Raw genomic sequence first — 17,045 nt, 5'->3', positions numbered from 1 at the left:
AAGATGGAAGCGAGCCTGGTCTGTCATCTGAGCATAACAGCTCGCCCTGCGATGTCGCGATGGACCTTTGATTTCTGGTCTCATCAAGCGGAGGCGCAGGCATCCCGTGGAAATCTCGTGGGAGCAACGGGGGTGTATGAAGCCGCGATCTCAGCTGTGCAACAGCCACGCCCTTACAGTGAGAGCATGAGCTGTCCGCGGGCACCGCATCGACATGCGGGACCCCCAGATAGCGTGTCTTCAGTCTCGTGATCGGGTCTGAAGCAACAATTCTGAGGAGCTGACTCTAGCAGCTGGCTGATATAGCGTTGATGAGCTCTTCAGATTCAACTGTGGAGCTAAGCTCTGCCAATTCAATTGACATTTCATTGGCCTGTTTTCTTATCTTCAGAAGTGATTGGTCGTCTAACACACTGCCAAATGTCTGTGTGCTACAGACACACATTGGAGTTATGAAGGGGAAATAAAATTGCCTTGCCTTGCCTTAGTGTTTGATCAGTGTTCTTTTGTTTATGTTTATTCAGATGGCAAAGTTAGTTAGTATCATCAGCAGTACTTTGTCAGTTTTTAAAGACATACCTTAGTCAACCGAATGTTAACCGAATTATGTGCTATAACATGTAAATCGGGATCATGAAAGGAACATTCAAAAAGCAACTCATGTAAACACCTTAATCATATTATTGTCTTATTCAGATAAAGGCAAATAATTTAATTACTGATATCCATGTAAACGTATTCACTATATTGTACTTTAGAGCATTAGTCACATTTCCACTGTTGTGCCAGTGCAAACCAGGGCTTTTGCCGGGCCGGGCCATGCCAATAGCCTGGGAGCATGAGCAGTGAGGTCAAAATCATGTTGCATTTCCACAGTCGGGCTAGTAGCTTGCAGCAAACAGTGGTGGAAAGAGTACTAAAAAATTGTACTCAATTACAAGTACTATTACATTGCTGAAATTATACACAATTATACTCAATTACAAGTAAAAGTACTAGTGTTAAAAAGTACTTAAGTAAAAGTACAAGTTACTCTTAATAAAAACTACTCAGAGTACAAATTACTTTTTTAGCTGGTGGTATAATCCATAATTGCTGAATCAGACAAGATCCAGGCAATAAAACACAATTCGCCCACCCCTAAACATTCAGGAACGTTCAGGAAGCTGCGTGAGCTCATTATCCCCTGGGAAGAGAGCGATGAAGATGAAGCCTTTAACTTCACAAAAATGTATAAAAATGCTACAAAAGTGGACCAGAATAAAATACTCTCCGCTAGTCTCCGCTGATGTCAAGAGGAAGGCCACCCAGATAGCATACAGTTCTGGGCCACATCTGGGCCAACTAAAGCACATATGGCTCACTTCTGGCAATGGCAGGAGACATATGGGCCAGATCTGGCCCGCACACACATGCCAATATTATCATGAGTTGTGACTGATTGCATGTGGGCCAGATGTGGCCGTATGTGTCACATTGGGTGTAGTGTGAGTTGTGGCCTGCTGTATGTGGGCCAGATGTGGCCTGTGTGTCACACACCGGGTGTAGTATGAGTTGTGACTACTTTGGGAGAAACGCTTAATACTCTATTACCTGCGACTCATTTGTGTTCTGACCACATGTGCTTGGCTGTACACTATATCAATAAAGTGTTTAGAGTTTTAAAAACACTGTTGTAACACATTGAGCCACTAAGCATTGTTCTTATGATGTTTTTCAACAGGAGGAAAATGTGAATTACTTCCAAACACTTCAGATATAGTCTGTGTTAGTAAATGCAAGACTATTAATGAAATCCAGGCATAACACTGTATGACAACGCTTCAGGTGACGGTTCTAGAGCCTACAGCTAATCAATCTGTCAGATTCTGGAGGGCATTACAGTTGTAAAGAACATTATAAATGATAAATGATAATTTCACTCACCTGGAAAACGGAGGCCACGTGAATGGTTTGTGACCTGGACTTCCTGGAGCCAGCCCCCCAAGGCGAGTCAATATATTGCAAGTTTTAATTACTTCCGTATTGGCTTCCCGAGGGAGAGCGGGAGGTTGCCGCTTGGTCGTGGCCTGCTGTATGTGGGCCAGATGTGGCCCGTGTGTGACACACAGGGTGTAGTGTGAGCTGTGGCCTGCTGTATGTGGGCCAGATGTGGCCCGTGTGTGACACACTGGGTGTAGTGTGAGTTGTGGCCTGCTGTATGTAGACCAGATGTGGCCCCTGCCTCCCCTAGAACTGCCACTGTCTGTCAGTTTCCACTAATGTCAAGAAGAAGGCCAGGGGTTACAGTGAAATACTGCCTTTTTTCCTGTGCTCCTCCCCATCACAAGATGCCTGTCTGCCAGGCGACATTTCTAAGTGTCCTTTGTAAGTTTATTTTTTAAATAATTCTTTACATGTAGCTGAGTAGCCTATCTGAAGATTTATTTATGCGGTTGCACTTATTATTTATAGCCTAAAACCTCACATTAATTCTTGTTGTTGTTGTTGATTATAAGGGAACATAAGGGTACAGCAACCAATAAATAAGCTATTATTATTATTACAGTGAAATAATTAATTAAATATGGCGGGGCGAAGTGATCTTGTGTCGCGGACTCTGCAACAGAGAACTGTGACACCGCGGCTCCGCCCACTCTGATCATACAGGTTTGGTTTTCAGCAGCGGTGTGGAAGGAGCTTTCACTCTTTCTGTAACAAGCTACAAGTCGTTTATCTAACTAACTTAATCTTACTTATCAAACAAAACATTGATTCACTAGCCTTTTTTAATGGTATTACTGTAGTAGAATATAGCCTGGCCTTCACTGAGCTCAAGTAATAGTTTAATGTACAACAAGTGTGAATGAACTTAACTTAAATAATAATGTCAAATAACCAACATTTTTCAAAATGGATATATCTCGTTTTGCAACGAAACTCTTTATATATATATATATATATATATATATATATATATATATATATATATATATATATATATATATATATACACACAAATAAAATAAATAAATGTCTCAAATTAAGTCTTCTTACTTGTTTTACAAAAAAAATATTGTAACTTTATAAACAGTATTAACTTATCCCATTGTCATGGGATAACAAACAGCAAGGTTTCTGCAGATATCATAATGTCAAAATTTAAGACTTTTTAAAACCTTTTTTAGACCATTAAGTATTAAATTTTAAAACTATATCTCAATATCAAAAACATGCAAGAGAAAATGCACAATCACAACATTGTGGTTGAATAAAATTATTTAAATTGAACAGTACTGAAGACAGGTTAGATGCACGACTTCACTACAGGAAAAAAACAAACAAAGAAACATCTTAGGGCTGATTTATACTTTCGCCTAGCGCTGCATCGCGCACCTCCGCTGACTGTGCGTGCACCTCACGAAACAGACGAGGCTTTTATACTTGACGCATTCGCCATTTTTAAAACGACAGGGGGTGATCAAAAGAAACCCACTGTAAAGTCAGACGGATAAAGAGAGAAGTAGGAAATTTCCGGAACTACGTCATATCATTAAAATTGTTAAAGATTTTAAAACTAATTATTTTTTATTATTTTTATAATTTGTCACAATGATTACAGGGTGGCGCAGTGGGTAGCGCTCTTGCATCACAGCAAGAAGGTCACTGGTTCAAGCCTTGGCTGGGTCAGATGATGTTACTGTGTGGTGTTTGCATGTTCTCCTTACATTTGTGTGGGTTTCCTTCAGGTGCTCTGATTATAAAAGGAACAAAGCTGAAAAGATAATGAATGACAGAATTATTATAATATAACCATTCCAAAAAAATGTAAATCTAACTTTGATGCATCACTTGCTTTTGTTCATATTCTCGGACAGTTCTACCTATTAAAGTTAAAAATCAATGATAAGTGAAAAGGGGTTGCTCTACAATTATATATTTTATTATGGCAAGAATAAAATAAGAAAAAAACTTTTTTTTTTAATTTTACCCACTCAACAATTCACACATTAGTGTCTGGCTAGTCTCTGTCCTCTACTTATAAACTGAAAAGGCAATAATTGTCCAACAATCCTGTCCATTATCACCAATAAAGCCTGGAAATTGGGCATCAGTATACTGGAAACTGCAAATATTATTTTCCAGTTATCAAAGACATAATTTGTTAATTAATTTTAGTGTGTAGCTGTTGTTTAATTTCAAAATTATACATCAGTGTAAAACCTGGATGGACGGACGGATCAATAAGATGTGTGTTGTACAAAATCTCTTTAAAGTGTTTCAAATTCAACACAAATTAAATGCGGCGTCACGCGATCTGTTCACGCCGCCAGCCGAAATCATGTCACACGAAAAGCGAACCTCTGCAAACACTGCAATGACATCACATTCGCTGCGAGCACTGAGTCCAATAACAGAAAGCTGATTGGCTAATGCATGTTAGTTTCATTTGTAGTTGTAATACTACAAATTACATTACGACTAGTGAAATAAAGAACTAATAATGAAATAAAATAAAAAAACCTGTGCAAAAATATTTAAGAATTAGTATAGCGAATTTAATACTTTTTAAGGCTTAAAATTTTGATTTTTAAAGTTCAGACTTTTAAAGACCCCGTGGAAACCCTGTGTAAGCCAGAGGGTACAGCAGAGGGCAGGTGTCATCCACTTATTTTATGCGCTTTCTGGATGTGCACATAAAAACGATCAATGGAAACGCCATGATGCGCATACATTTTGAAAATGTGTGTGAATGGACAAACCAGCCGGCTGAGCACAAAAGCGTCTGCACTCCTTGTCTCGTGCCTTTAAATGCCACTGCGCGTTCACTGCGTGTCAGGATTGCAAGTCATTTATTAAATGAAGATAATATATTCACACAGCTTCTCCTACCGCAACAAATTCCGTAATTTCCTGTTGATATTTGTTGCCAGTTAATCAGGAAGTGGCGATTTTGTTCTCTTTGACTTGTTGGACGGAAACGCTGCTTACACATAATTTTACAACTATGTGTACACCTATTCATTGTACAAATCGCTGTCAACATTGCCAATTTTACATTGTCCTGTTTTTTTGGGAGTATGTTGTTGTATTTTGCACTGTTGTTGTATTTGGTTGAAATATTAATTAAATTACAGTACTCTGTAATGAATTGTGATTTTAAAAGTAACTTCAAGAGTTCACATTTAGATATTGCTTGATGCTATTAGCAGGTTGGCATGCTGGAGAGAACCCTGAGCTCAGAGATAATTGAGCCCAGGGCTCCAGCATGGTCGATAGAGCATGTAAGGGGAGTACGAGATCAGGTAGTTCTTGAAAGCTCCTCGTGGTAAAGGGGGAGAAGGGGTGGATGAGAGGTTTCTTTGGAGAATGAAGATAAGGGAGTAATTTTTGCTAGGCTACTTATAGTGAGTTTGGATTAATCTGATTGGCTAAGTAATGATTGTAGATGAGAGATCAGCTGCAGTCAATCATATCACATGCTCCTCTCGAAATTAGTTTGTGAAACTTCACTTCAAGAGTTCACACTTAGATATTGCTTGATGCTATAAGCAGGTTTAGCATGCTGTTCTGGGAGAGAACCCTGAGCTCGGAGATAATTGATCCCAGGGCTCCCGCCTGGTCGATAGAGGATGTAAAGGGAGTACGAGATCAGGTGGTTCTCCAGAGCTCCCCAAAATGCATAAGACTTGGGACAGCAGCCGTGTATTTGAAGGGGAGTTCAAAGGGAGTCAATTGCTCGAGAAACACTCTGAACGGTGATAGAGCTGGAAAGTGGCAGCAATTTATATATACATGTATATGTGTATATATATATGTGTATATGTATATGTGAACTCCTGCGGGAGTTAGGGGAGTGAAATAGGGGAGAAAGCTGAGTGAAACTCAGAGCTGGAAGGAAGAAGGCTAAATGGCTGGGTCGTGCCCGTGCCCTTGGGAAGTTGAAGTGGCTGGTTAGTGGCCCAGCTCTTGGGAGGTCGACGTGGCTGGATCATGCCCTCACCCTTGAGAGTTTGATGTGATTGGGTTGAGCCCGAGCCCTTGGCCCCTGGAACTAGTGTGTCTGCTGGTGAGAGTCTTCTGGCTTCTTTGAGATGGCTGTGGCTAAGGCGAATGTAGGATTTGAAGGCGTCGGAGGACCACCTTCCCAATGTTTGTATGTGCTGTTGTGATAGCCCTTGTGTGCGGCTGTGGTGGCGGCTCCGATTCTGAATAAGTGACTAGAGTATGATTCTGGTGGGAAGCCTGAATGGTGGAGGACTGCTTGAGATGTTTTGGAACCAAAAAATGTGTTACTGGGTGGTTTTCGGATGCCTTTGTAAGAGGGCTGATTTGTGAATTAGCTATGGAAATCAGATGTGGAGCCATGCGTTAACTTGTGGAACAATTTGGATTCTGCTTAGATAGAGCTGGCTTGGATGTGTTTTTGTGAATGGAGTTATGTGATGGATAAACTGATTGTAAGCGGGGAAAATTAGGGAATGAAGTGTTGTACGGGGAATGGAAATGTTTGGATGTGTTCTGTGGTGAGGAATTATTGAGATGTTCTGGGGTTACTTCTTAAAATATATGTATGGATGTTGATGCAAATTGTGTATGCAAAGATTATGGGGATATCATTTCAGAAGGAGGGATGGGGTCAGATGCGGCTCTGCTTCTGGTACCATTTACTGGAAATAAAAGCGAGAAAGAGAGTGAGCAATCTACTTATTAAACCAGTAACATGTACAACAGTTATAATTAATTGTTTATGGCTGAAGTGCAATTGAACCGATGGAGAAGCAGCATTAGAGTGAGATAATGATAACGCCCTTTATTTATGCAGTGAACAGTAACAGTAACTTCGTTGTAACCGTACGTTCACACCAAAAGCGGCGAGAGTGTCAAAGTAGTCATTCATTTTCAATGAGAGCCGGCGGCGAGAAGCAGCACGGCGCGTCTTCGCCGGTGTGGGCGTCGAGGAGAGTTGAAATCAAGTCAACTTTATGGTAATAGGCTATGATGCGGTTCGGCGGCAAGCAATCAGAATGGAGAAGTCAACCGCTTGAGAAGAGTTCAGAGAACACAGACCTGTGAACTTTGTTTCCGACCACAATTGTTCCCATGGGTTTGCTTATTGTGGTTGCCGGATTTACAATGTTTTCTTACAGGAACATGCATTAAATAAGTTACTGGCAAGTGATGTGCATTAATGTTTTATATCTTTATCTTTAAAAGAGCGGGAATCTCATGCGACAGTACAAAACAGCATTGCTGCTTCAGGATATTTCAGACATTGGATAACCTGAGGATTGTCAAAGACTGATTACACACACTACTTAAGCAGCACACTCACTCATTCCCATAGCCGAGTCTTGTTTACTGTAAGTGACATTTCAACGCTTTTCTTTTGTCTTGTTTTTCCGTGTGTTTACCCTAGCCTTGTAATCTTGTTATCCCTGTCTGCCGCCTGCCTTTCGACCTCTTGCCTGATACTTTGACCACGATTCTGGATTGTCTATATACATCTGTTTGCACCCGTGTTGACCATTGCTTGCCTGACTGCCGAATAAACCTGCATGTGGATCCTCACCTCAGTTATCTGTGTCACTCCCCGTGTTACAGCTAGACGGCGTCAAACATTCAGCCCAAATGCTCCAGGGAGACCTGAAACATATAAATTTTTCCCTAAGCTATATGACACTTAACCCTTAAAAACACAAACAGCCGCCCGCAGCTAAAAATAAGTATTGTTCTTAAATGTTTAATAACTTTTGATCTGCTGATCTGATCCGTACAATTCAAAGATTGGCATAAAGAAAAGAGTCTCAGTTTTCCATCGACATAACACATTACATTACATTCACTGCTCCGCAGTGTGGTTACGTCATCACATTTTGACAATGCTGATTTCACAATGGAACGCACGTGGCTTGTGTCTCCGAACAAACCAGACATGATGCATTGACTCTCCTCCATGCCCAGATTGGTTCAAACTCAATCTCTCTCAACCAATAAGCATAGGTTTTGCTTTGTGGACCACCAATCAACATGCTTTTGGTGAATTTGAACAACCAGAATTAGAAACAGGCTGTAAATGTACGTGCGGCTGAAAAAACGCAAACAAGCATTTTTGCATGAAATAATAATGAAGGTAATTTCCCTTTAATTATGAGAATAATTTAGCAATGTTGCATATTACTCGGTTATCTTAAGTAAAGGAAACTCTTGTCTTTCAGGACATAAGAGCAAGAAATAAAACATAGACCATAGCCTATATTTCGTTGCGCTCAGCAGCTATCCACTAATAAAGCTCCACATTTATAATTTCATTTTTAAATTTTACCATGTCATATAAAAACTTAAACACTTGTTTGAGGACATAAAACACATTTTTTTACTTGCAGCCTTTCCCAATCTGTTTATAAAGCTGTGCTGTGCAGGACTGGATGACAGAAAAGAATGTAGTTTTTGATTTTACTCAACCAAATAATGCTTTGTTTGCACGATTTTATTAATATCGTCTTATCCAAATACTTTTTTAAATAATATTTCAAAACTTAATTGTTTTTAGAAAATATCTGAAATCTTTTTTATCAGACAGGCATTTGTAAAATAAAAGTTTAAAATGGCTAAAACGGTTTAAATAATTTGTATTGTATATACCTAAATTGTTATAGCTTTTGTTTGTTTTATATTGGTTCAATATTTAATGTGATTTTATTATATCCAATATTTGTAATCCTTTAAATGATTTCAATATAGCTTAGGCTATTTTATCTAGATATGACACTATATTGTGTTTAGCCTACAAAAGTGGACAGGTAATTTGTAAATTTGATGTCTTTCAGTTGTATTTATATTTTTATTATCGTCAAAATAAATAAATAAAAAAAGAAACCCAGCTGCTTGCGGCATCAACAGAGCTGTCAAGTGAGCGCTCTTTCACCTGGTCTCTCTCTCTCACACACACACACACACACACACATGCATCTAAACACGCACGTTTCATGCACAAACACACCTTTTAAACTTAACAAAAACTCTCGACAACTGTTTCTGGCTGCTGTGTCTTTATTATGGTGTAAAGATTATTATGCGTAATTGAAACATCAAGGAGGACGTTGCAAAGAAATATTACTTATTGAATTAAAACTACTTTATTATTTTATGCAACAGCCTTACATTTAAAAGGGAAACATAAGGGCGATTATAAGCAAAAAAAAACCCTAACCTATAAGGGGTTTTATGATGTAGCTTATCTTAAACTGGCCAGCTTTATGTTTTTCTTTCCCTTATTTATTTATTTAGGCTATTTGTTTGGCACATGTACTCGTGTGCGATCTGAAAACTAGTGTATTGGCACACCAACTTTACCAGCCTCAGGCAAATTCCACCTCTCTTTCCACTCTGCCCTGAAGCCCCAGTTGGCCTCTTTGGCCCAAGGTATTTAGCAGGTCGAAAAAGACCACTCGCTGACCCTGAGGAAGCCCCGCTTTGGCCCGATCAGGCCCCGGAAGTGACAGTGGAAACGTGACTGGCCCTGGCACGCTCGCTTTAGGCATTATAGTGGAAACACGGCTATTGGTATTCACTAGCACACTCATTATGTGCGCATCCATCTATCTATCTATCTATCTATCTATCTATCTATCTATCTATCTATCTATCTATCTATCTATCTATCTATCTATCTATCTATCTATCTATCTATCTATCTATCAGCAATGGAGGCTTTTGCTCTGCTTTTAATGTTAGTGTTGAGAGTAACACATTACAAAAGTAAAGCAATTACTGTAATATATTAGTTTTTGCTGTAATGCAGAAAAATATCAGATCACTTTTCCAAGTTTAGTAATATTGTACTTGTTACAGTCTTAGTAACGCACATTACAATGACACACTTTAGCACAAGGTTTAGTGATGTATTTATATTGTTGTGTCTCTGATGCTAATTATCTAAGGTAACAGAGCAACAAACCAAAAGAGTAAAGTAAAATTAGTTGAGGTGAGCAAGTAGCAGTCCTCTGCCTCACATGACAAACATGTTTACATTTATGTTCAAGTAGTTTAACAAATGTACAAATGATAAAAGTAAAATCAGAAGCATAAAAACAAACAAAAGCAGCCTTTAATGGCTCGTTTCCACTGACTTGTACAGTACGGTTTGGTTCGGGTCGGTACGGGTCACCTTTATCAGGCTTGCATTTCCACTACCAAGGGTACCCTTTTGGTGGGCGTGGTGTATGACAGAAAGTTTCAGTCGACGTCATTCTCGCTGGAGGAAATGTCTACAATAAAGCTGTACAGGTCACTTGTATATCATATGAGAAGCACTTCTCATAAAACAGATGCTTCATACACATAAATACTTGTGTAGAAATGTTTATTACTAACTTTTCAATGAACATGAGTTGATTATAACTGCAGATCAATGACAGTGTGAAACAGCCTACTGTAACGTCTGTAATTATATTAAATAAATGAACATATATGAACACATACAGACCCTTACAGTCTCCGATATGTTACCAACTACAGAAGAACTACACACAGCAGACATTTCATCCTATTTAGGTTCAAAAACAACACAAAATATAGCCTACAGTCAGCAAAAACCTCTTATCTGTTTCTGTAATCTTCAAATCAAATCACTTTTATTGTCACATCATCAGCAGCACATGTGCGGTGATGAGTGAAAAGCTTAGATGCTGGCTCCAGACAGTGCAAAATACAGACAGTGCAAATACAACGACAGTGCAAAATGCAACAACATACAACAGCATACTCCCAAAAAACAAAAACAAACAGGACAATGTAATATTGGCAGTGTTGACAGCAATATGTATAATGAATAGGTGTACACATAGCTGTAGGCAGTATTGTTTTAAGTATCAAGGATAGGTTAAAGTGCAGTGCATGCTACATGTTGATGGTGTGCAGTGAGGGGTGTGGAAGAGTTTGTGTAGGGTGTGTTAAGTGTTCATCAGCCTGATAGTCTGAGGGAAGAAACTTTCCTTCCCTCAGACTATCAGGCTGAGCACAGGCTTCAGCAGCACATGTAGCCTTTGTTAGACAGTAATTCCATCATTCCCAGTTCATATTAGTCCAAAAGGTGAAGATAATAGTTATACATGGCAGTTTGTTCATGTTTGCTGAAAAAATAATGTGCTCCTTTTTTCCAGCTTCTCCTTTGCTTTTTCGCGCTTCACTCTTGCGTTTGTCAGTTTCTGACAGGATCGGGTTTCAAAAGCACGTCAATAATCAAGCGCAGGTTATTATCATCAGCTCAAGAAGTTTGTTATTTCAGATATAGATGCGCGGCAACGCAAGGAAGAAAGCAAAACCACTCGCACTTCAGACTGCCTCATAAAAAAGGCACAGGGTAGATTCTACTCTACTCCATGGCTTTGTGGCTGTTCATCAAGACGATGACGAGCTTTGTTTGAGCCCAGGTCGACCATGGCTCATTATTATATGTATTTATAATTCCGCTGTAATCTCTCGCTGTGTATTTTAAACATAGCAGATTTTTTGTTTTCATTCTGGCTTGTTGCGTGAGCGAATGACATATCTCTGTAAACCAATAACGTTCAGCTGCGCGTGTGGCTCCGCCTTTTGGTACCCTTTCTCGTGTTTGGTACCCTTACGAAAGGGTGCCGAAAAAGGGGTACGGTACAGTTCGGTACGCCTTTTGACAGTGGAAACGGCCAAAAAAGGGGAGGGAGTAAAATCATTTAAACCTTCAAATGAAAAGAAAATTAACAACAGAAACATACACTAATTACCTAAACAACTTTTCAAGCTGTTTGGACAGACATTTGTGTATGTATAGTGTATAGACCATCATATTGAGGTGAGATAAACACACCCGTCCTTTTTTTTTTTTCAATTTAACAACATAAAAACGGTGGACCAATTGGAGCGGTTTTTAGATCGAACGCAACTTGACATAGGAGTACGGTTGTGCGTGTCTAGTGTGCCGTGGCTCTAAGCGGATCATCCGGTGCCTCAGTCAAAGTTAATTCAGTGTGCGTGGTGATTAGTCTCGGTGTACAAGCTCAGAACTTTAAACTAGCACACAGTTGGCTGTAAAACTATACAAAGACACAAATGATGTGTACTCTCTGCTTGGTCTGTGTCTGAGTTGTACATGTACGACTGAATGCTGGTCTTCTCACTCAAGTTGCTTCTGTCTTTCTGCCTGTCTGTTGCCAAACACAGAGCGGGGGAGCTTTTGGCCCTGCCCCCTTGTAACTAATTTTCATGTGAAGCAACACACCCCTAAAACAGCGAGCTTTGGACACCCTCCCAAAATGACACTTTTTAACACATTATAATAAAAAAATCTGAATTGTGTTTTGAACTGAACCTAAACTGGCACACTCAGAAGAACCATAATATTAATATTAAATCATAAAAAAGGGGTAAACTATGTGCCCTCTAAAAAAAAGTGAGCGATTGGTCCATATTTAAATTTCTGTCCAGAGAGGTCATGTTTTGATCTTCTATTGGTCTCACACATCATGTGATGCAATTTCGCAGGTCAGAGTTCACCAAGTTTGAACTTTCCAATGCAGTGAGCTGTGAAACTTGTCACACGAGCTTGCGTTTCCAGTCTGACACATTTGTGTGTGTATCAATGGAAGTCTATGGGGAGAAAAGTTCAGTGTGACTGCAGCTTAAAGGTGCGGTCACACTTGACTTTTCCTCCCATAGACTTCCATTCAAACGCACGCGAATGCGTCAGACCGGAAACGCAGGGTCATGCGTCAAGTTTCGCATGTTGCTGCTGTGCAAAGTTCAAGCTTGGTGAACTCTGACCTGCGAAATCGCATCACTTGACTGCGTGAGATCAATCGAGGATCAAAACATGACCTCTCTGGACAGAAATTTAAAACATGGAGCAATCGCTGGCTTTTTTAATCTCTAATTATCTTGTTTAATCCCGCCCCTTTTCGCAGCGCCGTACGACAGAATTTCGCACACACAAAGCCCGGTGTGACCGTAGCTTAAGTTAGCAGCAGAGTTAAAGTTAATGAGACAACTAAGGGATTAATTAAGTGATGATTGAGCCCTGATTATGAACACCTGCTGCTGATAAGTAGGTAAACTTTCAACATTTTTGACTCAAAAGTTGCAGCCACAATATCGAGTGTTTGGAATAATCAATACATTTCCTCAGTAGGATGAATGTCCACTGGTCAAATTTAAGGCAACTATTTTAATAAGCCTCTTCATATTTCCATTGAATCTCTGTATGACAGTAAAGGGAGTTCCCAGATCAGTCGGAGTTACCAGACTGGTGCTAAAGAGTAGTGTGTTTTAACTTTTTATCTGATTGGCTCTGATGGGTTTTATCCATATTTGCATCATTGATACTGTGATTGATCTCATAGCCAGGAGAACCCAATTAAACTAGGTCAAGCTGGACTTTTTCCTCTTATCCTGGATTTCTTGATTCAACTTTTGTGCAATAACTCTTTGGTCGGCATCGACACCTAATAAGCCTTTTGTTTTCCATGTTGTTTATTGCTTAATTTTTTATTTGCTCCCATCGTGGTTATCCTTTTATGTTTATTTTTCTGTTTAAGCATTTGTGTACCTCAATCTAAGAAGAGCCTCAGTTGACTGTTTGCTGCTAAGTCAGAATTGTTTGATTTGGATGGCTCAGTGGTACACCTCTCCAGTCACTACACCAGAGTAGGGATACTCATAATAATCGATTCCCGGTTCAGTTAAACGATTAAAACTTATTATTATTATTTTTTTAAGCCTGCCTGCATAAATGTGCAACACATACTTGTTAACTTGCATGACGGTAACACATGCAACCACATGTGCCTACAGACATATTTCAGACAAAAACTGGTTTTATTAGTTTCTAAAATGGTTGTGGTTTAACCAGTTGAACATCAAAAAAACACTTCTGTAAGATGATACAGGAAGATAAGTTACAGAGCTTCTGCTCAAGACACCAGTTAAGTAGAGGAACGATAAACATCTATATTATTCCTGGTTAGTAAGTACAGCTTAAAATAGCGACAATCAATTTTCAAAACACAGCTTTGTGAAATGTCAAGTTTCTACTCACAGGTCATTTTCATTATTCAAATAATAAATAAATGCTTAGGTCCATATGTTAATTGTGAAACTAATTCAGATGTTGCTCTTGTCCTGTAGCTGTGAATGGATGAAGCACCATGGCGAATGTTAAACAGCTGCTCAAGAACTCACTGGATGAACTGGTAGAAGATGAACTAAAGGACTTTCAGTGGTATTTAACAAATGACCATAGAGATTTTTCAAAAGCTGAAATGGAGAATGCAGACAGGCGGAAGACAGTGGATAAGATGGTGTCATGTTTGGACCAGAAAGAGCTGTGAAGATCACAGTGGACACACTAAGAAAAATAAAGCAGAATGACTTGGCTGATCAGATGGAGAATACACATAAGCAAGGTATTGTTTAATTCCTTGTCAAACTTTACAAATGTGATCATTTGACATGTTTTTATCAGTTCAAATATTTCATGTTAAAACCCTGTCCTAGCAATGGTTTTTGAGTCAGATGTATTGTCATAACATGTATTGCACAGCTATTTAACCAGATAAACAGTCAAATTCAGCATTGCTATGGACAACAGTGATTGTCAATCATAATGCTAATGCATGTAGTTGGGTGCCTGAATTTCACATTATCAACATTTGTGGGCTTCAGGAAGCTGCATGTCTGGTTGTGCTGAATGTGAATATATTGTTTGTCTTCTTTCATCTAAATTTGTTTAAATTGTTAAATTGCAATTGTTCTTTTTCATAAAGGGAAGCACAGGACATAATCATGTTTTACAACTTTTCCCTCTCTCTTTTAAAGGTGCAGCTCCAGAGAACTGTAAATCTTCTCCTCTTGATTACACAAACACCAGCCATGAACTAAAGGACAAATTAAAGGAGGAATATGAGCAGATATTAATTGGTAATTCACAGACGGGTTGTCAGAAGTGCCTGGATGATATTTACACTGATCTATATGTGGTGGAGAACGAGATTGGAGGAAGAGAGAATGACCATGAGGTGATACAGATGCAGTTAAAACACAACCAACAGACAGCCAAGGATAAACCAATCAAGTGTAATGACATGTTTAAAGTTCAGCCTGACAAAGATCGAAAAAACAGAAGAGTCCTGACACTGGGGATCGCAGGAGTGGGAAAGACTGTGTCTGTCAACAAATTCATCCTTGACTGGGCTGAAGGAAAAGACAATCAGGAAATACTCTTCATATTTCCACTGCCGTTCCGTAGACTGAATCTGATTAAAGAAGAAAAGTACAGTCTCATAGGTCTGCTTAACAAGTACTTCTTTAGTAGACCTGGAGGACTGATCTCTCTTCCTGAAGAACAAGGTAAGGTCATGTTTATCTTTGATGGACTGGATGAATACCGCTTTCAATTGAACTTTAAGGAGGATGATGGATTTACAGATGTTGATAAGGAAATGACAGTGAGTGAGATAATAACACATCTCTTAAAGAGACAGCTGCTACGCTCTTCCCTCATCTGGATTACATCCAGACCAGCAGCAGCTAGTCTGATACCCCAAAACTACATTGATCAGGTGACAGAGGTGCGAGGATTCAATGATGAGCAGAAGGAGCAGTACTTCATCAAAAACAGCAGTCCTGGGGTTGCTGGAAACATCATCGGCCACATCAAGAAATCTAGGAGTCTGTATATTATGTGCCACATCCCCGTCTTCTGCTGGATCTCTCTCACTGTTCTTCAGCGTTTGCTGGGTCAAAAGAGCAATGAAAAAACACCCACAACTCTCACAGAGATGTACATCAACTTCTTACTGTCTCAAAAGCAACAGATGAAAGAAAAATACAGCAATGATTCTGAACCTGAAGCCAATGCCAGGTCTTTTGATGACATTGTTCTGAAGCTTGGGGAACTGGCCTTTAAACAGCTGGAGGAAGGACAACTGATATTCTACAAAACAGATCTGGAGAAGTGTGGCCTAGATGTCAAGGAAGGGTCTGTGTTCTCTGGATTATGTACTCGAATGTTTCAGGAGGAAAACCCCTTTTCAGGGGAACAGGTTTACAGTTTTGTACATCTCAGCGTTCAGGAGTTCATTGCTGCTCTCTATGTGTTTTTCACTTACAAAGACAAGAAAGCAAATCCATTTCTTGATTCCAGGAAAAATGAACTGACACGGAAACTGTCTACAAAGACCCTGTTTCAACTTCATAAGGATGCAGTCAAGAAGACTTTACAAAGCAAGAACGGACACCTGGACCTTTTCCTCCGGTTCCTGCTGGGTCTCTCACTGGAGTCTAATCAGAGTAACCTGAAGCAGCTCCTGCCAGGACTGATGCTTAAAACTGACAAGATCAAAGACACGACTGACTATATTAAAAAGAAAATAGAGAAGACGAAATCAGCAGAGAGGACCATCAACCTCTTCCACTGTCTGAATGAACTGAAGGATGACTTTGTGGAGGAACTCCAGAAGAGTCTGAGCTCAGGAAATCTTACAGCACAGGATCTGTCCTCTGCTCAGTGGTCGGGTCTGATGTTCGTGCTCCTGATGTCAGAAGAGACTCAAGAGAAGTTTGAACTGCAGAAATACAGAAGGTCTGATGAAGCACTGATGAGGCTGATACCAGTGGTCAAAAACACTAGTAGAGCACTGTAAGAGTTTATGTCTACACTTATGCTCATTTCACACATCGATTTGCAACACATCTGCAACCCATAAGTTATATGCATGCAGGGCAGAAACAGCACAGACTATTTGTGCTTTCACATCAAATATGTATTACTGATCTCCTGCTGTATACAATATCTGTTCTCCTTATGTTTACTCCATTTTTAGACTTTCTTTTCAATGCTTTGACTATTTTTACACAATACAATAATATAATCTCTCATTTCTGTAAACACATTGAACTGTGAAATATAGATAGTGTGCATTTCAAAACTGACAGCTCTAATACGTTAACATGAGCTTGAAAAAGGGATATAAAATATTGATTTTAAGTTTTGAATAATAACTAATTATTAATTATCACACAAAATTGTG

At 39.4% G+C, this 17,045-nt stretch overlaps 1 protein-coding gene across 1 annotated transcript in view; it reads left to right on the top strand.

Annotated features, from left to right (window-relative positions):
* Positions 1–17,045, top strand: part of LOC130222043 (NACHT, LRR and PYD domains-containing protein 12-like) — a 36,356-nt gene that overhangs the window by 10,670 nt on the left and 8,641 nt on the right. The window contains 3 exon segments of the mRNA XM_056454664.1: positions 14,143–14,322; positions 14,325–14,420; positions 14,833–16,654. Of these exon segments, the coding sequence (XP_056310639.1) occupies positions 14,163–14,322; positions 14,325–14,420; positions 14,833–16,654 (2,078 nt within the window). The 5' untranslated portion in view covers positions 14,143–14,162.

The sequence above is a fragment of the Danio aesculapii genome, chromosome 4 (assembly GCF_903798145.1).
Source record: "Danio aesculapii chromosome 4, fDanAes4.1, whole genome shotgun sequence".
NCBI classification, from domain to species: Eukaryota; Metazoa; Chordata; class Actinopteri; order Cypriniformes; family Danionidae; genus Danio; species Danio aesculapii.
Note: the sequence above shows the minus strand (reverse complement) of the source record. Positions and strands in the feature narration are given on the sequence as shown.